This window comes from Chenopodium quinoa, unplaced genomic scaffold (assembly GCF_001683475.1).
Source record: "Chenopodium quinoa cultivar QQ74 unplaced genomic scaffold, ASM168347v1, whole genome shotgun sequence".
Lineage (NCBI taxonomy): Eukaryota > Viridiplantae > Streptophyta > Magnoliopsida > Caryophyllales > Amaranthaceae > Chenopodium > Chenopodium quinoa.
In genome coordinates this window covers 3,210,346-3,237,245 of record NW_018743327.1, presented here as the reverse complement: position 1 = coordinate 3,237,245, position 26,900 = coordinate 3,210,346, and the positions used below count along the sequence as shown (strand labels likewise).

Genomic DNA, 26,900 nt, shown 5'->3' with positions numbered 1-26,900 from the left:
GTTCCCTTCTTGTTACCCATGTTGTTGCTTGTGCCCTTTTATTGTTTATTTAGCCACATTACACGCCTATATGAATCCCATTGGTTACTAGTCCCAAGCTTGGCTTGGGGGAGCTATTAGTTGGTGAGGTGAGGGAGTTGTGGTGTGCACATTATTTGCACAATGAGGGAATAAAAGAAGAGTGATTGTTCTTTGATTTTTGATTGGAAAATATTGATGTTGTGTTTCAAAGTTGAAATTTCCAATATGAGTTAAAAAGAAAAAAAGAGCAAAAGAAAAAAAAATTTAATGATCAAATGTTCTATTTGAAGGTTGTTCAAAAAAAAAAAAATTCAAGTTTGAAAAAAAAAGAATGAGTTCAAAGTTTGTATTTCACTCAAAGTTCTACATTATCATATTTTTATGAGTGATTATTGTAAGTGTTGGGATTGTTTATGATGATTGGAGTTGTATTTGGTGGTTTTTGTTGGAGTTAGTTATGTTGTTGGAGATGTATGATCATCATTTATTTTGATCATGGGTTTATTAGGATATGGCTCCCTTAATGCATAACTTTTCTCTCACATAATCCCAAATTTATCCCACCTTTACCCTAGCCTTACATTACAAGCTTTAAAGACCTTCCGACCTTGTGCATAGAAGTTATGTAAATGTGAAAGTGTTGTTTATCAATGCAAGTTATGACTTGGCATATTTCGAGTCGACTAGTAGGTTGAGCGTTCAATGTTTTTATACACACGAGAGTGTAAGTTGGGAGGGCATTGTTCACATTAAAGGGGTTGGGTTGGAGAGCGATCGAGTACATCCTTTACTCGCCACATAAATGAAAGTTAAGTGTGTGAGCACTAGTCTTGAATTCTATATGCTCTTGTGGTTTACTCTACTTGACAATTGTTGGGGAGGAACGGAAATTAGATGAATAAGATTGATTGATGTTGAAGCATGTTCATTAGATTTGCCTTGAATCGTTGGTTTTTGATTTGATGATTGGGGTGAAGTATGTTTTATATGTTCATTGATGAGCTCTTTGCTTAGGGACAAGCAAAGGTTTGGCTTGGGGGAGTTTGATATGTCCATTTTATATAGTGTTTTACCCCCGTCCCTTGGTCGTTATTAGTAGTGTTTTTGGCTCTTTCGGGCCACTTTTATTACTAATTTGTGTGTTCTAGTGTTTTCGTAGTTTTAGTTGTATTTTACAGGAAATTGCACTCTTGGAGCATTTTCCCGGTCTTTATGGATCAACTACGGAAGCTAGAAGGACACGACCACTTTTGGAGCCCAGGATCGGTGAGAGCCGGTGATTAAGGGCTCGGTAATTGGGATCTCGAGGCATTTGGACCAAGTATTCGAGACCCGAGAGGAAATCCGGATTGGGCCGAGAAATCTAGCCCAATCGAAGTCCAAGCCTCAAGGAGAAGCAACCGCCCGATCGGGCTACCTCTAGCACGATCGGGCGCGGCATGACCATTGTGCTGAGCGTGCTATAGCGCGCCCGATCGTGCGAGCATCTAGCACGATCGGGCGATGTTGCTGGGTAGGAACGCGAAGAAAATGGCGCGTCCGATCGGGCAGCCCTTCGCCCGATCGGGCGCGCGTTTTTAGAAGACCTGATTAAGTTAGTTTTAATTCTTGTTTTAGGAAACGTTTAAATACGATTTTGTACGAAATTTTTAGATTACCTTCTTTCTTAGACTTTCTCTCTCTACTTAGTATTTTTCTCTCTCTTAAATTCTCTCTCAACTTTTGTTCTTAATTCTTCCTTTAATTCCAGATTTATTTTTGGTAACAATTTCTTCTCTTTTAATTTCAGTTATTTTATTTGTTTTCTTGATTATGCTTTTATTTAATTGCTTGATTAGTTTAGTCATGATGATTTGTGAGTAGTTTAATTTCTAAGGTTTATGGGGATCTAATAAATGATATGAAGGGGTAATTTTGCGATTGTCAATTATCAATGCTTGGTTGATTTCCTATTGATTGTTTTAATGCTATGCAATTAGGTTTGGCCAGATTTAATTGTATGAGTTTAGCAATATTAATTCGAGATTCGACAGATGAGAATTGATATTTAGGCTTAGTTTCAATAGGCGGATTAATTTATAAATGGTTAAGTCGAGATTCGACAGATGAGATTTAATACCGGTAAATTAACTCTGTGGTTATAATACGTAGCAAAGCCCTTTATAATCTGATTAACCAATGCTTGATGATTGCTTATTATGATTTGCCTTGGAATATTGTTTATTAGTGAACCTATGCCATAGGCCTTTTAATATTTGATTTTCTCCCTACTTTATTTCCTTCGACCTTATTCTCCGTAGTTTAGATTTTATTCATAAAAATATTGGTTACTTAGATAATTTAGATTATATTAATTAATTAGAAGTAAAAAGACTTGTTTCCCTGTGGAGTTCGACCCTACTTCCCTATCTACCTTAGTTAGAGGATTTAGGTAATTATTTTTTATTAGGGGATGCGACTATACCCTGTCAAGCACTCGATAAGAGACGCAATCTGAGACGTGTTCATATCAAAGACATGTTCATGCCAAAGACATTGGAACACTTGCCCTTTGTTACACTTTTATTATTATTTTTTTTTTTGCTATTTTAATATTTTGAAGTCACTCAAGCTTTTTTCTTTGAAAATTGCATAAGTTACACACCATCCCATCCCAAGGTTAGGTAGATATGAGTTGAAAAATGAAAGGTCTATCGTTAAACGAGGCTCAAAGTGGTTTATCAAAAAAGGATTGCATATTTGAAATGTGAAAGGTGATATGATGTGGCTACAAGGGGTACCTCAAATCATTGGTATACCTTGTGCTTAATTCGACATGGATTTTTTTTTTTTTGGCAATGTAATGCAATGATCATATATAAGGAAATAAATGCTCATTTTATCTAAAAAGTGAAGGGTAAAAATCAAACTCTAAGAAATATATTCAAGGAGGATGAAGGGTGCCTATGCTAGACTTATTGGGGAAAGGGTTCGAAAAAAAAGAAGAAGAAAGCATGAAATCTTGGTGAGAAGCTTGCCTTGTGCATTTGTTTCATTAGTACCCTCAATTTTTTTATTTTTTATTTTTTTTTTTGTCAATCACATGACTCAAACTCGATTCAACATGCAATGAATGGAAGAAGGTAGGAAGAATGAAGGTTGTGATATGGAGAAAGCATGTAGAGAATGGAAAGATGATGTAGATGGAGAGATATGAAAAAATTAGGAATAGAATGTACCCCCAACTCAAATGACGGAAAAAAAAAAAAAAAAAAAAAAAAAAAAAAAAAAAACCGACTCATGCATGAACCTAAGACATGGTCATGGTGACATATACAAAGTGTGTTCTAAGACTAGTGAGTGTAGGTGACATGTTAAGACTCTTGTCATGACCATGTGGCTAGACTATGTGACTAGACTCAAGCAAAGACTAAGTTAAGACCTCACGTATATGCATTAAACTTGACAGACTGTGGTATTTTAGTCATACCTTTTTATCTGTGACTCTGATTGGGATGAAACCAACGCCAAATTAAAGATAAAACTCGGGGCTACAGATCCATAGGCTGCACGATTCGTAGTTCTTCCTAGAACTCCGGCTATGACCAAAACAAGTTGACGTTTGTGCAGTATACGGGAATAAAAATCCGGGTTGACTTAAAGGAACTATGACTCGATTTTATGTTTATTTATTAGCTCAAATTAATTAAACAAAGTCCTTTAGTCATTAATCAGTTATTTAGTCTTAACACAAGTCAAACAAACGGTTAGGAAAAATCACATAGAGTATGCACAACAAATAATGCACAATTAGTCAAGTAGGCACAATATGATGCAATGAGTTTGCAACCTAACCATGGCTCTAGTTCTCTAAAGTTCGGGATATGGTTTAGTCAATAGAGGGTCCATGGTTAATTGTCCGGATGCACCGCGGGGAAGCCTAACCGTGAAGGGTTGGCGCGAGTGGATGGGACACCGCGAGTTTTAGAAAAAACTCGCTTCCATGGTTGGGTGAATTCAACAATCTCGGATGTACCCTTTGTTGCACGGAGCGTTCAATCGGGTAGATGGAGCATGAGTTCCTAGAGGGTTATGTCCATATGTAGAACACATATGGGTTTCAGAAAAGTGAGAAAAAATTCAATCAGGAAGTAGGATCGAGCAAACAATACGAAAAAACCGGTCGAAATTAGAACGCATATTTCTGGCTCGGTATTGGGGGAAATTGGCGCCACCAATCAGAGACTGGCGCCAGTTTATAACTGTAGCGCCTGGCGCCAATACTGGCGTCTGGCGCTACGGTTAAAATGCTGGCGCCAATACTCTGGCCCCTAACGCTACTTCCCACATGCCTCAGCAGCTTTCTGTGCTCGATAAAATTTTCCAGTTTCGCGCGGCGTTATTTTGGTCCTAGTTGTGAAAGATATTTCTCAAATTTCCTACGTGTAAAATCCTATGTTTTTAACTCATTACGGATGGTCTTTCCAATGAGATCCTTTTTATGCATATGACAATAATGTTAATCATAATTACGCACATGAAATACTTAGAACGTTTCGAGTCTCATCCACTCATTCTAAATCATTGCCGAAACAAATTCAGGAATTAAAATAGAAATCCTCCCCAGTGGAGTCGCCAAAAACTGTAGGGAATAAATTTCAAGCGTTAATCCCTAGCTTGAACCTCACTGTGATCATACACTGAAGTACGGTGGCGTCCAAAAGGGAAGAAGATAGAGCAAAAGAGTCGCCAACAAGTTTTAGGAACTTGTAAACCGTTCACAGGGTGAAGGTTACACCCCTTAACGATCCAAGAGATCGTTAACTCCATAAGGTCTAGAACCAAATAAGGGTTCGGGGATGAAGGTACAAATCCAACCTAAAAGAGATTAAACCTGCCCTAATAATAGGCCTCTACTTTATTCAGATCGTATTCATGTGCGCTTTTTAATTAACATGCAATCAATAGGTTTAACCCTAAACCTGTTTATCTATGTTGGTTGAATATTAATGCACAAACAAAACTATTATTGGCGATCACTTGAATTATAATCAAATTAACCCTAAATAAGATTATTAATTATCTTATTAAGCGTAATTACAAGTACCAATTCCCTTTAAACATGCAATAAAGGCGTGATCAAGCAATAACAATAAATATCAAGCAACATAATCATCATAACAATAATAATCATAATATAATTATAATCATAATAATCATGTTAAAGCATAATATTAATAGCAAGATCATAGGCATGATACTAACAAGATTAATAACAAAACCTAGCATGTCACTAAGCAAAAAAATCAAAGCTTTAGCCCTAACATGATACTAACAATCATAAATATCAGGAAGAACATAAAAGACATCATAACAATCATATTTAAAATTACCCTAGACATGATACTAGGAATTAATATAACAAATCTAAACATGAATTCTACATCATAACATCAATTAAAACCATTAAAGTACTTACTTTGATGCCTCGTACCTCATTCTAATAACAAAATACACACGTTAGTAACTTCAAGGAAAATAATAAACAAACAATTAAATTAAATAATTGAAATAGAGATTTGGGACCAAACCCTCAGAAATTAAACCTTTCACGCCTAGGGCGAAGGCAACTTCGAATATGGCTAGGTGTTTCTAGATCTAATGAATGCGGAATTTTGTATGTCAAAAGCTAGTTTAGAAAAGAGAAAGAAAGATGGTGAATGATTAAAGAGAATGAGAAAGAAAACTGGTTGTAGGTGAATGAAAACGGAGTTTTTAATACGTTATTTATAGAGAAAATCAGCCAAAAAGATAAAATATCAAAACAGAGTACTTGGCGCACCTAAAACAGAGCTGGTGCACGCAAAACAGAGCTAGCGCCAGCACCAGCTAATTGGCGTCAGGCGCCAATGGCTAGCACCAGGCGCCAATGGCTGGCGCCAGGCGCCAGGCCTGGTTCCAGGCGCCAATGCCTGGAGTCAGGTGCCAGGCCTGTTTTTGACGCGTTTTCGAAAATCAGATAAGTTTGCCGTACTGGAGGATAAAATCGTATCTTTTCTCGAAAATGCTTTTTGATTTTAATTAAAACTCTGAAAAGTCAACAAAAGTCAATTTATCAATGCTAATTGAATTAGGAATGAAAAGAACCTTCTAGAAGAATCTAGAAGACTAAAACCATTCCTAATTGCATTAGGAATGATAAATCATATTAGGCCCTCCCCTAGATCATTGGGCCGCATATAAAGCTCAAACCGGGCCCAGTTTAGTAAATTGGCCATAACTTCCTCAATATTCATGGGAATTGGGCTTATAATATATCGTTGGAAAGGTCTTGTCAAGCCCCATCCAACTACACTACTATTGGACCCATATCATGGACCAACCAAACTGGATTGGCTGTTTTCTTAAAATAAGTTTTCAAAAACAGAGAGAAGAGAAAAGAAATTAAAACTATCCGCAACACTAAATTTTCCACACTTTTGCTTCATTCGGTTATGATTCGACGCAAAAGGTACTCATCACCGGGTTTGGTTTTGGGGAGACACAAATGGGTGTCTACACTATTTTCCTCTTTTCGTGCCTTTAAACCCAAAATATATCATTTCGTGTCCTTTAAAATCATTCTTTTCGTATCCTTTTTATAAAAACGTTTAATCCAGTTTATTTTGGTCCATAATCTGGGTCCAATGATTGAATAATCGGATGGGGCTTGAAAAGAGATTTCCAACGATATATTATAAGCCCAAATCCGAGTTATAACGAATAAGTTATGGCCAAAATATTAAACCGAGCCCAAACCGAACCTAAGCCCACCTTACCTACGACCCAATGATCATGTGGAGGGTCCAAATTATTTAATCCCATTCCTAAACCAATTAGGATTCATTGGATGCTTCTATAAGTTTCTAAAAGATCTTAATTATCCTTTTTGAAAAGATAAGATTAAATAGTTTGAAATTGAATAAAACTCCTTTTTTTGAAAATCCTATTTATATCCGAATTGAAAGATGTTCAAAGATATACAAATATTATTTTCTTTAGTCGTGGTTTTTATCCAAATTTTATATGGTTGGATAGCCCTTGAAATTATCTTTCCAATGATATATTATAATATCAATTCCGAGCTATAACGGAAAAGATATGAATAAAATGTCAAACTCTATCCAAAACTGACACCGTCCCACTATTTCGTCTATATCTTTTATTCTATAAAATATTTTAATCTGATTCTAATTGGGTTAGAAAGTAGACTTCAAGAGATTTCCAACGATATCTTATTTATCTTATTTCTATTTTTGGATCAAAAGATATGATAAAAACAAAAACCGCAAAAACTGCTGTCTATCGCAAGAATTTTAATCCGATTCGAACTCGATCTTTTCTTGATTCTTCGACCTTCTTTTTTCTCTATAAATAGAGGTCATATCACCCCTTTTTCAATTATCAACAATCTTGATCACAAAATAATTCTCTCCCTCTTTAGCCTAAACACTAGCCTCCCCATTCTTTCACTATTTCTTCCTTTAAGCACTCCAAGGAGTCCATACAATACCTGAAGTTCTATACTTTAACCAAGGCGTGATAGGTAGAATTAACTGAGGGTTTGGACCAAATCAACTCTACTTTTAATTTAATTTAATTTCCATTTACTTTATATTTTTATTGAAGTTACTAATAGTTTATTCATGATGTAGCAATTTAAAGGAACGCGCGAAATGTGAGTAATTAATTAATTTAATTACTCTTATTTTATTTTAATATTGCTTCATGATTAGGTTATTTTATATTTGATTTGGCTAACGCTATTATTGTTAAATTGCTTCCAATATTAATGTTTGTTCTATTATTATTTATTGATCACCATATTGCATGTTTAAAGGGAATATGTAATTGAAAATCACGCCTAATAAGATAATTTAGAGGACCGGTTTAGGTTCCTTTTTAATCTTGTTGTTTAATCAAGTGATCACAATATTTTAGAATTAATGTGTTTCATTAATGTTAAACCAGTTTAGCTTAATAATAGTTTGGAGCGGATTGAATATTTTGTTTGTATGCCTTTGAGATCGCAGGAATCACTATTCACTATAAGAATCGAGTAGAGGCCAGTACGGGCGAATGTGACTCCATGACTCACTTTGTATCATCATCCCCGATCCTCCTTTCGTGGTTCCGAACCATATGGAGTTAGTAATCTCATGGATTATGAATGGGGTGTAACCTTCACGGGTCAATCGTTGTTGCCTATCATTGTCCCTTTATCGTGGTTGCCTTTTATGATCCGTGAACGGTTTACAAGTTCCTTAAAAAACTTGTTCGCGGCTCCCTACTTTCCTTGTCCCTAATCGTATATGTCAATTTCCACTTCCTATGAGTGCCAAGCATATTCACACATGCTTTCAACGTAGGCGCACTTCGAGCGACGCCTACAGCGACGTGTTTTATTCCTTTGCAAACTCCGATTCTTTTTTTATCATATCCGGACTATTTTCATTATAAATAGCGTCCTTAGACCTTCATCAATTGGCACCCAGAATTCTCTAATTCTTCTCTTCTCTCTTTTAAGCAATATAGCTTATTATTTCTCTCTCTTTTTCTAACCCAACCTTTTTACAAACAAAATTCCGCATTCACAAGATCTAGACACACCTAGCATAATTTGAAGTTGCCTTCGCCCTAGACGTGAAAGGATTGGTATTTTCTGAGGGTTTGGTCCCAAATCACTATTTCAATTATTTAATTTAGTTCTTTGATTTTATTATTTTCCTTGAAACTACTAACGTGTGTATTTTGTTAGTAGAAAGAGGTACGAGGCGTCCAAGTAAGTATTTTAATTGTTTAATTGATATTATAATATAGAAATCATGTTTAGATTGTTATTTTGATTCCTAGTATCATGTTAGGATGTTTTATTGCTTCCTAGTATCATGTTTAGGGTTAACTAAAAATTCCTAATATCAAGTATGATTGTTGTGATGCTTCTTATTGTCTTTCCTAATATTCATGTTAGTATCATGTTAGGGTTAAATCTTTGATTTTTATTGTTTAGTGACATGCTAGGGTTTGTTATTAATCTTGTTAGTATCATGACTAGGATCTTGCTATTATTATGCTTTAAATATAATAATTATGCTTATGATTAATATTATATTGCTTGATTTATTATTGTTTTTGCTTGATCACACCTTTTATGCATGTTTAAAGGGAATTTGTACTTGTAATCACGCTTAATAAGATAATTAATAATCTTGTTTAGGGTTAATTTGATTATAATTCAAGTAATCGCCAATCATAGTTTTGTTTGTGCATTAATATTCAACCAACATAGATTAAACAGGTTTAGGGTAAACCTATTGATTGCATGTTAGTCAGAAAGCGCACATGAATACGAGTAGAATAAAGTAGAGGCCTATTATTAGGGCAAGTTCTTTCTCTTAGCTTTTAGATTGGATTTGTACCTTCATCCCCGAACTTCCAGTCTTGGTTCCAGACCTATTGGAGTTAACGATCTCTTGGATCGTTAAGGGGTGTAACCTTCACCCTGTGAACGGTTTACAAGTTCCTAAAACTTGTTGGCGACTCTTTTGCTCTAGCTTCCTTCCCTTTGGACGCCACCATGCTTTAGTGTATGATCACAGTGGGGTTCAAGGTTGGGATAATGCTTGAAATATTCCCTATACTGTTCTAATAGACTGAACTGAACTGAACTGAACTGAACTGAACTATACTGATATGAATATTTTATAAGAGAAGGAAATTAGGAGCTGAACTAAACTGAACTGAAATGAATATTTTATAAGAGAAGGAAATTAAGAGTTGAATTGAACTGAACTGAAAATAAACGTATGAGAATAGACCCTAAGTTATGCCTTGACTCCTAAAGTCTAGTAACTCTTAGCCATCGTGTTCAAGTCGTAGCTCGAGCCAACCCCTTTGCTAAATCTCGCTGTGCCCTAGCCCCCATAAGCAATCCTATGTCCAAGGCTATGCCCATGGCCCTTGGCCATGAGGCCACTCAAGGATGGCCACCAACCCGTGAGTGAGCACCTTCCCCCTAAAGAGTCTTATATTGATTTGGTCAAGTAATACCAGTGAACACCCAATTGCCGGAACACAATAATGGTCCCATGGGTCATTCTCGTGCCCATGGTCCCATCGAGGGTGTGGTTGAGAGAGGTTACTAGGACCTCGAGTGTCCCGCCCTTGCGGGACAAGGCCAAAGGATACCTAGGCAAGCCTAACACAATGGGTGGAAGGTCATAATCAGGACTAGGCATGACCCTGCCATGGGGCTGACACGCCGAGGTCGTGGCCACATCAGCGGTGGGAGCACTAGCCCCCGTCTTTGACTGTGACAGTAGTCCGATAGTAACCCTATTGTTGGATTTTCTAGACCAAGGCCTTTGCATTCATGTGCATTCCACATATTCCGGCATGAAGAGTTTCCATTGTTTATTGGGTTATTTAACTTTTATTGTTTTTGTAAAAAGTTAAAATTGTTTATTTAATTGAATATAGTGTACCATATTGAAAAACGACATTTAAGAAGATCCTACCATTGAAAAATATATTACATGAGTTATAAATTAAGAATTGAATTGAGTATCACAATTGAGTAGAGTCTCACCGTGGAGATTGGTTTTGTAGGCCGCCGCTGCGGCCAATTGTGACCTCACTCACACGTTGTGACCACCTCACCATAGTCCACAAACAAACTATTCACCAGTCACCACAATAGTCGTCAACTTTTACTTTCTATAACCCAAACCAACGATTGCAAAAATTCTAGACCCTTCCAAAAAATATCCCCAAAAAATCTAAACCGTCCATTGAAGCCCAAATAAAAGAAGAACCTAAAGAATAGAATCAAACCCTTTTGTCGCCGTCGTCGTGCTCTGCTTTCTCTCTCTCTCTCTTCTACCCCAGATCGAACCAAGATCGATTGGTTCGTCTCTTTCTCTCTCCTCTCAAATTCACCTCTTGTTTAGGATCTCAACCAACTAATTTCTGGGGTTTTTTATACAATTTTTGCAGAGGAAGAGAGGAGATTCTAAGAGTAAGTAAGAGAAGAGAAGATGTTTGGGAGAGCACCTAAGAAGAGCGATAATACTCGCTATTATGAAGTTTTAGGAGTTCCTAAGACTGCTTCTCCTGAAGATCTTAAGAAGGCTTATAAGAAAGCTGCCATTAAGAATCATCCTGATAAGGGTGGTGATCCTGAAAAGGTAATTTGTTTTGATTTTGTTTTGGGAATTTGTTTTGTTTTGTTTTTTTTTTATTATTGTTATTTTTTATTGAATTCTTGATTTTTTGTTTGTTAATTGTTCTGGGTTTGGGAAATTATCGATTTATGTTTGTTGATTGTTCTGGGTTTGGAAGATATCTGATTTATATGTGTTGATTTTTCTGGGGGTTTTTGTGAATTTTGATTTTTAGTTTCTGATCTGTTTAGGTGATTATTTGATTGGGTGAATTGGGTTTGAAGATTTATGTTGTTGATTTGATCTGCCTGCTGAATTTGGTATTTGATGCGTTCTAAAATTGGAAAATCATGTTAATTGAAATCATTATTGTGTGGTTAAGCTTGTATTGGACTAAATTGAGTGAAAGAACGATTCTGCGGATTAAGTTCATTAGGTTCTTGAGTTTATGTCATGATTTTGGCAGATTTTAGGGTTGTTTTAGATGATTCAAGTTGATGTATGGACAATGTAAATCTAAATTCAGCATAGAGAGAAATTGAGTACCGTGGTACACAGAATTTGGCAAATTTTAAGGTTGTTTTAGGCTTTTAGCTGTATTAGAATGGTGTATGGACAATGTAAATCTACAGTCAGCATAGAGATATAACGAATATCATTATACACACTATTTCTACTACTAATCATCGAGATTACACGAACGGTTTTCCCATGTCAAAGTCAAAAATGTGAAGAGCACAGGGCACTAAGCCGGGTGCAGGGAGTGAATGAATAGGTACTAAAGCAGCCAATAGCCCACTTCTTGAACCAAGAATCAGCCATTGCTGTGATCGCCCTAATTAGTTTCTTTTGCACTTCACACTACACTACAGCCACCACAAGTCACTCAATTTCATTCACCCCTAAGCAGAAGACCCTAGAACCCAATTTCTCTCTCAAAACAATAAAAGTGTGCACTTTAGAAGCTGGAGAGGAACAAGAGATGGGAGTATTTGACAATCCTTAGTAAAATTTAGATTTTAATCTGTCTGGGTTGCAGATTGGGGGCAAAAAAATAGCAACCACTGTGGTCTTCAATTTGTCAATTGTGACGTAGTCTTGATTTCAAACTGTGCTTGATGTTTTAGATTCTTTGCTTTGTGGATGTTTTATGTTATATGTTATTTGATTCCTTTTTTTATTTATTAAGCTTATTGTTAACTTTTGATTATGAACAGTTTAAGGAATTGGCACATGCATATGAAGTTCTAAGTGATCCTGAAAAGCGAGAAATATATGATCAGTATGGAGAGGATGCCTTGAAGGAAGGGATGGGTGGTGGCGGTGGAGGCCATGACCCATTTGATATATTCTCTTCTTTCTTTGGGGGTAGTCCGTTTGGCGGTAAGTATGAAATTCCTGAAATTGTGTCTGCTTTGAAGTACTCCACTTCTGGGTATTTGTATTAATGAGTGTTTGTCATGTATTGGATGTGAGGTAGGCGGTGGTGGGAGTAGCAGAGGACGAAGGCAAAGAAGGGGAGAGGATGTTATCCATCCTTTGAAGGTTTCTTTGGACGATGTGTACAATGGTTCGTCAAAGAAGCTTTCCCTTTCCCGCAACGTTATCTGCTCCAAGTGCAAGGGGTGAGTTACTTTAATTTGAAAACTATCAGTTTCATATTCAAGGGTAAGAATCTTCTATCCATTGGCATATGTATAATATCTTTGGTGCTTAATTTGCAGAAAGGGATCGAAATCTGGTGCTTCTATGAAATGTGCTGGATGCCAAGGATCTGGAGTGAAAATCTCAATCAGGCATCTTGGTCCTTCCATGATCCAGCAGATGCAACATGCTTGTAATGACTGCAAGGGTACTGGTGAGACCATCAGTGACAAGGATCGTTGCCCACAATGCAAGGGTGAGAAGGTTGTCCAGGAAAAGAAAGTTTTGGAAGTTCATGTTGAGAAGGGGATGCAGAATGGCCAAAAGATCACATTTCCCGGAGAAGCTGATGAAGCGGTATTAACTTGTTGCTTGGGATATTCATTTTTCTGTTCTGTTTAAGTTGATTTACTTGATTAACTTTTTAATCCTTGTTTTTTCTAATTGAATTTCATTTTTTGTTGCAGCCTGAAACTGTCACTGGCGACATTGTCTTCATCCTACAGCAGAAGGAGCACCCAAAATTCAAGCGAAAGGGTGATGACCTTTTCTATGAGCATACCCTTTCCTTGACCGAGGCTCTCTGTGGGTTTCAGTTTGTATTAACCCATTTGGATAATAGACAATTGCTAATCAAATCTCAGCCTGGAGAAGTTGTCAAGCCAGGTAATAATTAATTGTTTGAACCATGATATATGTATTCAACTTTGTTTGAGTCCCCTAGGAGGGGAACTAAGTTTGAATTTTTTCTTGCCTTAAAGCTCTCAGATTCCTTGCTTGTTGTCTGTCATCCTTTTAGTTATTGAGCTTAACTTGCTCAATCCACTAATCATCAAGTGCTGACATCTGTCTATGGGGTTTCATGTAGACTCCTTCAAGGCAATCAATGATGAAGGGATGCCTATGTATCAGAGACCCTTCATGAAAGGCAAGTTGTATATCCATTTCACAGTTGAATTCCCTGAGTCCTTGGCAATGGACCAGTGCAAGGCTTTGGAATCTGTGCTTCCTCCAAGGTCCTCACCCAAGCTAACTGATATGGAATTGGATGAATGCGAGGAGACCACTTTAAATGATGTCAATATTGATGAGGAAATGCGCAGGAAAGAGGCCCGAGCCCAGCAAGAGGCTTACGATGAGGATGAAGACATGCATGGTGGTGCCCAAAGGGTTCAGTGTGCTCAGCAATAATTCAAGAGTGAGTTGAGTTAATTGAATCATGGGGCAGGGCCCTGCTGAGGACCTGAGGGGACTAAACGCTCTTCAAGTGATGGGCGTTCAAAGATTTAATTGTTGCTTACCGGCAAGAATAAGTTTATTTAGTTGTTCTAGTAGTAGTCTAGATTCATAGATGCCTTTGAAGAATTCTTGTCGAGCAAAAGTGTCAAATTTTCTTGTGGGTAACAGGATTTTCATGGTACCTAAAATGATTAGGCCTGTGTAGAACATTTTTTTGCTTCCTATGATAATATTTGTTGCTAATTCTGTTAATTTGATTTGTATTGTCACGAAAGAAAATATTTACTATGGATGGCAGGATGGGGGTAGACATCCACCTTTGAATCTCATGTTTTTTTTCTACTCCGGGATTTGGTAGGTAACAAATACACAAGTTGTTAAAGATAGTCAGTTGAAGCACAATCAATGAGTACGTGCGCACAAAGTTGTGATGATGCTCAACGATGTAATGACAATGCTTGATCAACGCACATTGGCTTTCCAACGCCATAGCGTGCCAAATAGCATATATGAGCAGCGCTATGGCTTCCTGGTGGTTGGTGGTATGCCATGGCTGGATATGGGATGCTTGGCTGCAAGTCTTTGCTTGATCTACAACAACTCTGACTCAACTTAGTCACTAGTGTCTAGCCATGCAATTATCACATCAACCCTGAAGATCAATTAATAAAGCAAACAACTCAATAATTGTCACTGACCATTTTTAAATATTAACTTTTGTAGCAAAACACCTTGTTTTCAATATATTTAGGAAAAATTGCAAATAATAATACAATCTTTGGCCGTTTCATTTTTAATAATACATTTCGATTATTTATTAATATTATAACCTTTAGGGGGTGCTGGATTTTACAGGCTAAAATACTTGTAACCTGTTGGACAGGTTACCCATGACACGTGTTGCCGTGTAATTGGTTTACAATTTTAAAAAACTAAAATTTCAAATAAAATTGTTTAATTAACTTTTAATTTTTTTATTAAAATAATTTTAATTAAATCTTTCAAAAAAATTAATTAAAAAAAAAAAAAAAATATCCACCCACCACCTCTCCCCTGTTTTCTTCACTCCCCTGCCATCACCTCACAACCCCACATCCCTAGTCCCTCACTGCCACCACCGCCACCACAATCAGCACCACCTCCAAGCACCACCAATCATCATCCCATGAATCCCCTCGCCAACATCCACAACAACTCCCATCACCTTCGCCACGCCAACAACAAGAAGCAGAGCAGCCACCACGTACTGCTGCCTCCAATCGCCACCAATCACCCCCAACAACCACTAACCTCAAACCACATATCCCCTGCATCATAGCAGCTCCGCCACCGCACAAACTTGCATCCACCAGCCACCAAATCTTCTCCCTCACTTATCCAACATCGACCACATCCAGCTAAAACACCTCTACACTCCGCAAACTCCGGCGACCAACACTTCAATCCTGCAATTACATACCCTACACTACTCTCTCACCTTCCTGCAACAACAGCTACTCCGCCACCGTTTACAGCTCTCACCGTTGTAACAAAATCGAGCAGCGAACCACCTGACCACCTTCCATAGCCGCGCCATCAACTGCAACTAGCCGACAACAATTCTCAACTATCGCTGCTCGAACATCATTGCAGCCGCATAAACGAACCTCAATTAAGCCCCAATTTGATTGGAACTGTTCGCGGGCGCGCATCCATACATCACGGCCTTGATTTGATGCTCGATGATTGTGGTTGAGGATGAATGGTGGTGATTCAATGATGATGATTGATGGTGGAGCTTGGTGAAGTGCGGTGGAATCGAGGTTGCGGTGGATTAGGGTTTCGTTTAGATGGGTGGCGCGACGGGTAAGAGGAGGTCGTGGTAACAGGGGTAGGTCGGTGGCGCGACGGGTAAGGGGAAGTAATTGTGAGCTGGACGCCAGCCGTGGGTTGGGGTGAGAAGGGAGTTGGTGAAGGGGAGGAGGAGAAGAAATGGTGAAGGTGGTGGCAGGTGGATTATTTTTTAAAAAACAATATTTGTAAAAGTTACAGTATTTTATTATTTAATATATTTTTAAAATAAAGAATATTAAATAAATTTTTAAAAATCAAATTAAATTAACAAAACCGATAAAATAACAACACGTGACATTGTAACCTGTAAAAATAGGTTACCAACCGGTTTTTGCCTGTTAAAGTTCAACACCCCCAAAGTTTGTAATATTAATAAATAATCGAAAGGTTGTATTATTAAAAAAGAACTGGTCAAAGGTTGTATTATTATTTGCAATTTTTCCTATAAACTATCCAATTGTCAACCAATATATGCCTCTAAGTATTGTAAAAAGCATCCAAATAATAGTGAAATCACCTAAAATATTAAGAAATTTCATGTGATGCATAACAGATTACGGAGTACAATATGATAACTTATATAGAAGTAACCGCCACCCTAAAAACAAATTAAAAGACCTAAACCAAACTATGAAGACAATACATAAGTTAATAATTGAGTTTAAAAGCAGCAAAACAATCAAACAATAATGACGATAAAAATTACGACTATAAGAACAATGTCCGAAGTAAGAGACACAAATCTAAGTATGGACTAATAATGATGAATAATATTTGAGATTTTAGTATTAAGGAGTTATAAAATGTATCAGACCATGTTCGAATGAATTCTATTACAAAGAGTGTGCTTATTTGTACAAATTTGTAAATCTAATATAGGTAATTGTTGAAGAATCTCTATTGTTTTGGTAATGTTGACAACGTTGATTGGAATCTTCATCGATTAGGAAACGTTAACGTAGTTGATTCGCTCCTCAAATCAAGGGACATAATTGTGCTTACCGGCCAAGCATTCACAGCGCATCATTAAAGGGTCTGGACTCGGAAGGGCAGTTGGCGAATTTAATAAGGGTTAAAAGGACAATTGATAAACTTAGAATGGGTCAGAAGGACAGTTGGCGAACTTAGAAAGGCTCAGAAAGGGTAGGTGAGTCTGTATAGTCAATAATCAGTTTTGACCGTTGCCTGGACAAGATTCCGCTAATCAAGTGATTTATTTCATGGAATTGCTTTTATTCATTGATTCTGCAGACTTAGTCTATTTCAAAGATCTTTTATTGATTTAGTTAACTCAGGTACTTTATTGGTCCAATCAAATCCTTGATTGATGAGCTGTGATTCTATTGAACGTTTTTTGATAACTTTGACAAAAAATGCATCTTTCCTTTCTTAGCTACTAAGAATCTATTTCCAATAATAATTGAACATTAAATTTTGTTCATCATTTTATGAACAAATTTTTTCTACGGAAATTCTCTTTGGAACACTATAGTTTTTAAATTTCTTAATGGTGAATTGTAAAAAACCTTATTATCTTTGGTAAATCTGAATTATTGATTGCCAAAGAGAATAGCTATTATAATATAAATTCACTAACCATGGTTAATTTCTTTTATTGTTTAATAATTAAATTGTTTTAAAAAAAACACAAACCTTTCCTCCACTGAGACACCCGCTCATACCACCCAGACCACCACCATCCCAAAACTCCAAACGCCCAAACCACCGTCGGTGACCACCCTCCCCTCTCTCTCCTTTGACCGAACATTCTCCTTCCATCTCCGGTGGCCCCCTCCTTATCGGTGAAAAACACCTTTTCAAACCCTAAAACCGAACAAACGTAACCCTAAAATCGAGCAAAATTAATCCTCAAATCAAACCTTAAAACCAAGAAAAATCAAACCCTAAAGCTTTGAAAATTTGAAGAATTAATCTGATTTCATTAGGGAGGAGAGATTGAGAATTTGAGGGATTTTCGAGGGGGATTTCTAGGCTTAGGGATTTGGTTTTGGGGAAGGGTGGAGGTTTAGGGGGAAGAGAGGCGAGCCGAAGGGTGGGGGAGGCCGGTGCACCGGCAAAGAAGGTGAGGCTGGGCGCTGACGTGGGTAGGAGCGAAGGTGGACGTGGCTGGCTATTGGGGAGATGGGTGGTTTTTTTTTAATAAATATATTTCTAAAATAAATGTAAGAAAAAAAAACTATACTTAAATATTTAGTTAAAATTTATCATTAATGTTATAATTGAATTAGTATACAAAATATTGGTTTACCAAAGATAATATTCCCTCCGTCCCCTTTTGATAGTCACTTTTGGTAGAAAATCACGGGAATTAATAAACATAAATAATAAGTAGCAAAAGTACATTGAAAAAGTAAATTTACATTGGTTATACAAAAAAGTAGAGAGAGAAAGTAATTAAAATACATGAAAACCTAAAATTTACATGGAAAAGTTAAATGTGCACAAATATTTTTGCAAATTGGAGAAGATTTTGGTAAAAAATAATATTAATGATACTTGAAAAAACAAATGTGACTAACATTTTGGGTTACCAAAAAATGATATAAGTGACTATCAAAAGGGGACAGAGAGAATAAAATTTTTCACAATTCACAACTGAGAAATTTAAAAAGTACAGTGTTATCAAAGAGAATTTCGCTTTTTCTATAATAAATGAAAATAACAATGTAAAGCATAACTCAGGTACATAGCACAAAAGGAGATAAAACATTGCATAACCTAGTAATCTTATATTTGGGGGTTACTAAATGCCACAATAGAATTACTTAGGGTGCGGTATTAAATGACTCATATACCCTTATAAATTCCATGTTTGACATCATTTAATTTTTCTCACCAACCATACTCCTTCCACCACCATCACCCTAAACACCATCACCACCACCACCCTAAGGTTGTCGGAATCACCATCACGCTAAACACCATCACCACCCTAAGGTCGCCGAAATCATCCAATTTTCTCACTACCTATCACACCAAATCAACCACTTATCATACCAAATCAACTGGAAAAAGGAAGAGGCTGACAACATGGAATCGCAACGTGGGAAGGGGGTTCGTTTGTCGGGAAACGTGGGAAAAACGCCGGCCAATTCGTCAGTAAGTTTTTTTTTTTTTATTTTTTTTATTTTCGCACAAAAACCATAGTCGCGTGTTATATGTGACTCCACCACGGCATAGTCGCATATAGCATGCGATTACACCGTGGTGGAGTCGCATGTAGCGTACGACTACGCCACGGTACAGTCGCATATAGCACGCGATTCTACCACGGTGTAGTCGCATGTAACATGCAACTATACCGTGGTATAGTCGCATATAACATGCGATTGGGTACAACGAAAATTGAAAAAAAAGTCCGACATATACTTGACCCGACGGTTCGTCGTCCCCACGAAGTGCCTCCGATATGAACTCTGACCGTCGTCGACTCATTTTATATGTCGTGGGTGGTGGACCATTCAAGGTGGAGTCATGGTGGACCAGTCAAGGTGGAGTTGTGGTGGACCGGTCAAGGTGGAGTCGTGGTGGTGGACCAGTCAAAGGTGAGTGGTGGAGCTAATGGTCACGGTGGAGCTAAGACAAAGTTAGTAGTTGATAATGGTTGGATTGTTATATAATTTTTAAAATTATAAGGGGCATGAAAGTCTTTTAATACTATAACTTGAGTAATTTCATTGTGGCAAATAGCAATTCAGTATTTTTTTGTCAAAAATTCCTCCAAACCTGTAATTGCTTACTCCCTTAATTTTGAGAATAATTAGGGATTTAGGAAGAAAGATGAGACATTGAAAGAGAAACAGTCGATGATTTGATAGGGTTTAATTTTTTATGAAAAAGAGCAAAATCTCTAAAAACTACTTTGAGTTGTTTAAAGTTTGCCGTTTTAGTTTCTCTAAAATAGCTATAAAGTTGGTTTTTTTAGCTATTTACCACACTTTTTTTTTAAAAAAAAAAAAAACACAAAAATAGTAGTGATGCCAAACACACCTTTAGTCTGTTCTCATTTACTTAATTTCATTTCATTTCAGCTTAGTTCAGCTCCAATCAGTTCAGTTTAGTTCAGCTCCAATCAGTTCAGCTCCTCATTTCCCTCTCTCACAAAATATTCATTTCAGCTCCAATCAGTTCAGTTCAGTTCAACTCTAAAAGTTCAATTCAGTTTAGCTCACTCCAGTAAATATGAACGGACCCTTAGAGCATCTCCAATGGTTTAATTATAAGGACTTGCTTGCAATATTAATAAAATTCCTAGCTACATGGTTACCATTGGAAAACAAAAAATTGAGCAACATGCTAGCAATTGTAGCTCAAACAAGCTACATGCTTGATTGAAAAATAGACAAATAAACTCCACTCATGTTGTAACATGTGTATAATTATTTATTTATTTTGTAAAATATATTTTTTACAAATTAATAAATGTTGTAGCTTACCATTGGAACACCGAGTTGCTAAAAAGTACTGTAGCTTAAAACTTAATGTGAAAAAGCAAGCTACAAAGTATTGTAGTTTGCTATTGGAAATGCTCTTAGTAATCCTTTGTCATTAAAAAAAAAAAAAAAAAAAAAAAAAGAGTTAGTAATCCTATCCTAATCAAATTAGTTAATTAAAGTTGTTGAACTGGAAACGAATTTTATGACCGTTAATTTTTTTGTGAGTTCACAAAATCACAAAGCACATCACATAAAATTACATACGAAAACAACGTCACAAACATCGAGCACAATAAAACAACAAAACACATTTCAAATTATTTTAAAAAGACTTATTCAATTGCCTTCCAACGGTTACCCTTTCTCTCTCCTAAACTTGCCAAATTTACAGTCTTTCTCTCTCTAGCCATTTTCGTCACTTTTCACAGAAAATTTCAGCAGCTAAATATCGTAGGCAGAAAAAATGAAGGGGATGAAAGGGAAATTGATGAAGAAACTCAAAACAGTGAAGCAAATTGGGTATTTAAACCCAGATCGAATACTTCAGGTTAGTGCTTTTGATGGGTTTGTTGATAATTTCCACTTAAAATCTACTTTTGTAGACAATTTCCCTTTTAAATCTAATAATAAATCACATTTTTCCCCTAAATCAAATTCAAAATCACAACCCAAATCGAAAAAACCCGAGGTTATTGATGTTGAGACTCTCATGAAAGACATTGAAGAAGAAGGTACTAAAGATGATTTTGATGAGAAAGAAAATGCTCGTCCTTCGATATTGAAAGACCCATTTTGTGAACTGGGGGTTTTGAGTTCTTGTTACAAAGAATCGAAGAAACAGAGTGATTTTGATACTTCAAATTGTGAAGAATTGAAGAAACAGAGTGATTCTGAAATGGAGATGTTAAGTTCAAATTGTGAAGTTTTGAAGAAACAGAGTAATTCTGAAATTGAGATATTAAGTTCTAATTTTGAAGAATTAAAGAAGCAGAGTGTAAATTATGAAGAATTGAAGAAACAGAGTGAATCTGAAATGGAAATATTGAGTTCTTGTAGCAAAGAATTGAAGAGAGATAATGATTCCGAATCCGAGGATTGGAGTTTTAGGCGGCCTGATATGGATTCAGGCACCTTATTTGATCCTAAACTTCTCGCCGCTTTCGAAGAAGCAGTGAAAGAGCATATCAGAAGCAAAGAATCAGCTCAATTGGAAAATACTAGCAAAAATCACAAGTACCCATTTTTCCTACCTGAAGATCAAGCTGACCCATTAATCGAATTCGACGAAAAAACCAACCCATTGGAAGAATTCAAAGAAAAATGTCCTCCAGGAGGTGAAGATTCAGTAATTTTCTACACAACAAGCTTGAGAGGTATAAGAAAAACATTTGAGGATTGTCAATGCATTCGATTTCTCCTCGAAAGCTTCGGGTTGATCTATTATGAGAGAGATGTGTCGATTCATTCGGAGTTTCGAGAAGAATTGTGGAGGATAATGGGGGAGAAATGTTTACCTCCAAGGTTGTTTATTAGAGGAAGGTATATTGGAGGAGCAGAGCAAGTTTTGACATTGAATGAACAGGGGAAATTGAGGCCTTTGTTTAGAGATATACCAATTAATTTTAGTGAAGGGCCTTGTAATGTTTGTTGTGGGTTGAGATTTATCTTGTGTTACAATTGCAATGGAAGTAGGAAGATTTTTGAGCATAATGATCAAGAAGAAGAAGGTGGATTATGGAGTAAATGCTTGCAATGTAATGAGAATGGTTTGGTTGTTTGCCCACTTTGTTGATGTATTTTTTTTTTTTTTTTTTTTTTTTTTTTTTTTTTTTTTGTGTTGGTTCTTTGGTATATGTTTATTATTCTTTGATTCACTTATTTGTTATATATAATATTTATCATTAATTATATGTGTAGATGTACATGAGATTTTGCTGTGAAATGCTAGAAGGTGTTCGGAAGTAAGATGTATGAGTTTTTCTGGATACCATTCTTTTTGTATATATTATTAGCCTAATCTTCTCATTCGATCCAAGATAATGCTTGGTTCATATGATGTATTGAGATATTGATTTATCAAATGTTGCTTATATCTAATTATATTTGACAATACAAAGTTGGAGGGAATAAGGGCCTGTTCTCATTGACTGAACTGAACTGAAATGAATATTTTATAAGAGAAGGAAATTAGGAACTGAACTGAACTGAGCTGAACTGAACTGAACTGAACTGAGTTAAATTGAACTGAACTGAACTGAGCTGAGCTGAACTGAACTGAACTGAGCTGAACTGAATTGAATTTCAACGTAAGAGAACAGACCCTTAAGTGATAGTTATTGTTAGGCAATGTATACAACTAAAACAAGGAGAAAAAATAATTACTCCCTCAATTGTTTTTTTTCCCCTTTAATTTTATTTGCATCACTTCTCATTTAGGTGTTTTTTTTAAATGCATCATTTATATATTTGATAACTTCATACTATATTTTATCATTTCTCTCTCTTACTTTAAAGCTCACTCAAATTATTTTATCATTTCTCTTTTTTCCATAGTCTCCACTTAAATAATAAAATATTCATCATCTCTCACATACTTTCTCTTTTATGGTCTCCATCTTATTTTTACAATAATTTTTTCACTCACTCACAATATTATATTACTCTCTTCAAAAAAAAAATTATATTAGTGCAATCCCAAGTGATGCAAATAAAAAAAAAAACGGAGGGAGTATAAAAAAGGGGTGGGGGGGTATGAGAGAGAGTATAATTTTATTTTATTACAGAGTATAAAAGTGAAGATTACAAAAAACGTTTTACAATGATAAATTATCTTTGGATTTATATTGCTATAAAATACTACGAGAGAAATGGAGAAATTTTATAACTAGATGAAACCTGTGCGATGCTCGCTTTGTTTGTATTTTTTTTTCAAATAAATAAAATATTTTACTATATATTTGTGATATTTGCTTGGTTACTACTTGATTTTTTTTTTATTATAAAATAAATTATTAACTTTGTTTCTCATATTTAGATAAAATTCGTAATATAAAAAGATAATATTTTCTTTCACAAAATTTCATATATGGTTGGTCACGTCGTGTGGTTGGGGTTACTTGGTCAAGAGTTGATAAAGGGTTACTCAATCGATCAAGGGTTACTCATCAGGGGTTACTCGGTCAGTGTTTGAGTGTCTCAACCAGCCACATAATATGACTAGCTACATAAAAACGGGTTGGTTTTATTTTTATAATTAATGTAAATTTTTTTATCTAAAATAAATTGCAATTCTTTTTTTCATTGGCTAAAATATAACATTTTCCTTTTAAAATATCTTTTTTTTACAAGAACTTTTACAATATCTTGAAAAAACTCTCCGTTACGTAATTTTTGTAAACAATTATCATAATGTTAGTTTCATTAATCACCCAAATTAATCATTTAATTTTATTCATGATAGTTTTGTAAAAATATTAATATTATGTGTCGTGTAGCGTTTTCAAAATATTAATCCTATGTGGCGCCTTTTTATTATAATCATAAGCATAGCTTAAAAAAATTTAATCTTACATGGCATAATGGGATTGTTGCATTTTAAAAAATAATAATCCTACATGGAGCTCTAATAATTTTAAGAACTCGTGATGCTCTAAGAACTCGGGAAAAAGACTCCCATATATATATATATATATAAAAGATTTATGAATGAAACACAAGGCATAAAGATAACATCCTTACAATGATATATATTCACTTAATCAATATAGACAGTAAGTTGCATTATTTAGTGCTAAGTGGCAAGAAATTTTGTATCATGCATTAAATAAGACTGATTCCATTTGTCAAACATTGTGGGGCATTTATTTACATAATCTTATCATGTCACATAACACCTCCCTTGAATGTCCATATGAAATGGGGTATAAGTTGTTTCATAAAACCTTGGTAGATAAAACCATACTGGGTAAATACCTTAGCTATATATGAAATAATAAGAGTATAACAAATTTTATGAAGTCATTTAATGCATTGCTTCGTTAAACACTTTGTTACGACCTAATGGAAGGGAGAAAGAGTGCAATGTATTAATTTTCCCCTTGATTATGACTAGGGATGTCAGTGGGGCGGGGCGGAGCGGATGTTGGCCTTCCCATCCCCATCCACACCTAATATTTTCAATTTTTCATCCCCATCCCCATCCCCGCGGCGGGTCCAATTTTCATCCCCATCCCCGCCCTACCGGGTACAACTCCAAAACCATCCCCGCCCCACCCCCCACTTGGATATCCATCCCCACCTAATCCCCACCAAAGACCCGCCTAATCCCACCCAAGATCCACCCAATATCCGTATCTCAAATACACAATCTTACATAATTAATACAAATTATAAAATAAAACATTCTATACACATTTTTGTGTTATAATATAAGTGTCGTACAAAGTATTATAATTAATATTGTATTTCATGTAATTATTTTATAAATAGAATAAAAGTATGTAATTTTGCTTTAAAAGATATATAAATGTGGGTATGAGGTGGGGATGAAGCGGGTACGAAGTGGGGTGGGTGGGGCGGGGCGGGGATGGGGCGGGTATAACTTAAAATCCACCCCCGCCCCATCACCCATGTCGGGTATGGTTTTTATCCCCATCACCGCCCCACCACCCGCCAAACCGAGACCCATCCCCGCCCCATTGGGGCAGGGATGGGGCGGGTCTCCTACTTGACCCGCCCCACTAACATCCCTAATTATGACATAGCTCACAAAGGTAATGCTTTTTGTTTTGGGTAAAAATACCCCTAGACACGTGGACCAATGAGAGAGGCCCACGTGTCAAGCTCTAGCAGGTCACCACTGGCCACTCACCAGTTGACACATGGCAACCTCAAAGAATAATCAGAATTGCGGCCTTCAAAGGCCCAATTCCCGAGGAATCTGCACTTTGCGGCGTAGCCCACAAAGCCTAGATCAGAGTGACCTAGGGAGGGGGACTTTTCCCAACGACCCTATAAATAGGGAGATATTCTCCCAATTTGGGGACAGATTGAATCATTTATTACATCCATTTTCTCTCTCATCAGAGAAAACCTGATCTCGGAATCCGAGAAGATCCCACCTAAATTTCCGCACTTTTTCCTTTCATTCAAGTTCTAACTTGATCTTTGGAGGCGGAGCTCCTATCACCCGGAGTCTCCGTTGATTTTGCAGGTAAAACTCGAGCCAGACCAATCTTTGTGACATAACTCTCCCGAGGGATAAAAACACCCAAAACATTTAGCGCCGTTTGTGGGGAGAGAACCTCAAGGATGGTTCAAGAGTCTGTACCACTTCCTGACCAACCGGTTAACCAGATAGAGGTCTTTACACTACTAGAAAACACCTTAATTGCGACGGAAAAAGTTCGTCGTAAACAATGTAAATTCCGTCGTAAAGTTGGTTTACGACGAAATTCCGTCGTAAATGGTTGTCGGAAAACCCTTTGTAGGAAAATGGCCATTTTACGACGGAAATTCCGTCGTAAACCAACTTTACGACGGAAATAATATCGTCGGACTTGGAATTGGCCTTTGATGAAGTTCCGTCGCAAAATATAATTTACGACGGAATTTTCCCTCGCAAAATATAATTTGCGACGAATTTTCCCTCGCAAAATATAATTTGCGACGGAATATTCCCTCGCAAAATATAATTTGCGACGGAATATTCCCTCGCAAAATATAATTTGCGACGGAATATTCCCTCGCAAAATATGATTTGCGACGGAATTTTCCGTCGCAAAATATAATTTACGACGGAATTTTCCGTCGCAATGTATATTTGTACGATGGAAAATTCCGTCGTAAATCATATTTTGCGAGGGAAAATTCCGTCGCAAATTATATTTTGCGAGGGAAAATTCCGTCGCAAATATGTAAATTACGACGAAATATTCCGTCACAAATTGTATTTCCAGCCCAAAACAAATTTTTGTAATTTTCTGCATTTTCAAACCTGAATTTTTTTAATGATAAATCGACAAAAAAATAAAATAAATATTCAGTCCTAAAATTGTTGTTTTTAAAAAATTAATTACCGACCTACGAAATTAGGACATATATATATAATAATTATGTCCTACTACAAAAGATAGTCCACATTTTGGTATCTATACCAAACAAAAGCTAGGTTAGAGTGATTCTATGCTAGACTAAAGCTAAGCTACGCAATCGCCTGGAAACCCTGGCCTGCTCCACCACCACCCGGGTCATTCCTAGGGTCTCGATGCTGAGGATGAATGGTGGAACATGAGTCGTTGTTGTTGAGACGACTCATCATCTCATCGAAACTCTCCTTGTATCTCCTCTCCATTTCAGCCATTCGGGATTCCATTTGAGTTTGAAGAGATTGCACCCTGTGTTCCATCTGGTCTTGCATTTGAGAAATGACATACGGCGTGTATTGCTGTGAAGAACGGGAACCTCGACCCTGTTTGCCATAGTAGATCTCTGCACTTTGGCCAAGTCCCTTCACACGCCCCTTCTT

General features: G+C 36.5%; 2 protein-coding genes across 3 annotated transcripts; both read left to right on the top strand.

The window, feature by feature from the left end:
* Positions 1-10,827: 10,827 nt before the first annotated feature.
* LOC110737409 (dnaJ protein homolog) lies at positions 10,828-14,411 on the top strand. 2 transcript variants are annotated; one of them, XM_021917772.1, is made up of 7 exons: positions 10,828-10,945; positions 11,035-11,225; positions 12,419-12,584; positions 12,682-12,826; positions 12,926-13,202; positions 13,313-13,511; positions 13,714-14,411. In XM_021917772.1, the coding sequence occupies exons 2-7, from the start codon at positions 11,076-11,078 to the stop codon at positions 14,034-14,036; spliced, it is 1,260 nt and encodes a 419-aa protein (XP_021773464.1). In that variant the 5' UTR covers positions 10,828-10,945; positions 11,035-11,075; the 3' UTR covers positions 14,037-14,411. The 2 variants fall into 2 exon arrangements, with proteins under 2 accessions (XP_021773464.1, XP_021773463.1); XM_021917771.1 differs by having other exon boundaries at positions 10,850-11,225.
* Positions 14,412-20,402: 5,991 nt separating this feature from the next.
* On the top strand, positions 20,403-22,526 carry LOC110737342 (uncharacterized protein At3g28850-like). The gene has a single exon (XM_021917698.1). It carries the CDS (start codon positions 20,838-20,840, stop codon positions 22,164-22,166), a length of 1,329 nt encoding a protein of 442 aa, XP_021773390.1. The 5' UTR covers positions 20,403-20,837; the 3' UTR covers positions 22,167-22,526.
* The last annotated feature ends 4,374 nt before the right edge of the window (positions 22,527-26,900 follow it).

Excerpts from the sequence above, each read along its gene's own strand:
- LOC110737342 (XM_021917698.1), top strand. The coding sequence starts at position 20,838 with ATGAAGGGGATGAAAGGGAAATTGATGAAGAAACTCAAAACAGTGAAG.
- LOC110737409 (XM_021917772.1), top strand. The coding sequence starts at position 11,076 with ATGTTTGGGAGAGCACCTAAGAAGAGCGATAATACTCGCTATTATGAA. Across the intron at positions 11,226-12,418 it reads AGGGTGGTGATCCTGAAAAG|TTTAAGGAATTGGCACATGC; the intron begins GTAATTTGTTTT and ends GATTATGAACAG. Across the intron at positions 12,827-12,925 it reads ATCTGCTCCAAGTGCAAGGG|AAAGGGATCGAAATCTGGTG; the intron begins GTGAGTTACTTT and ends CTTAATTTGCAG.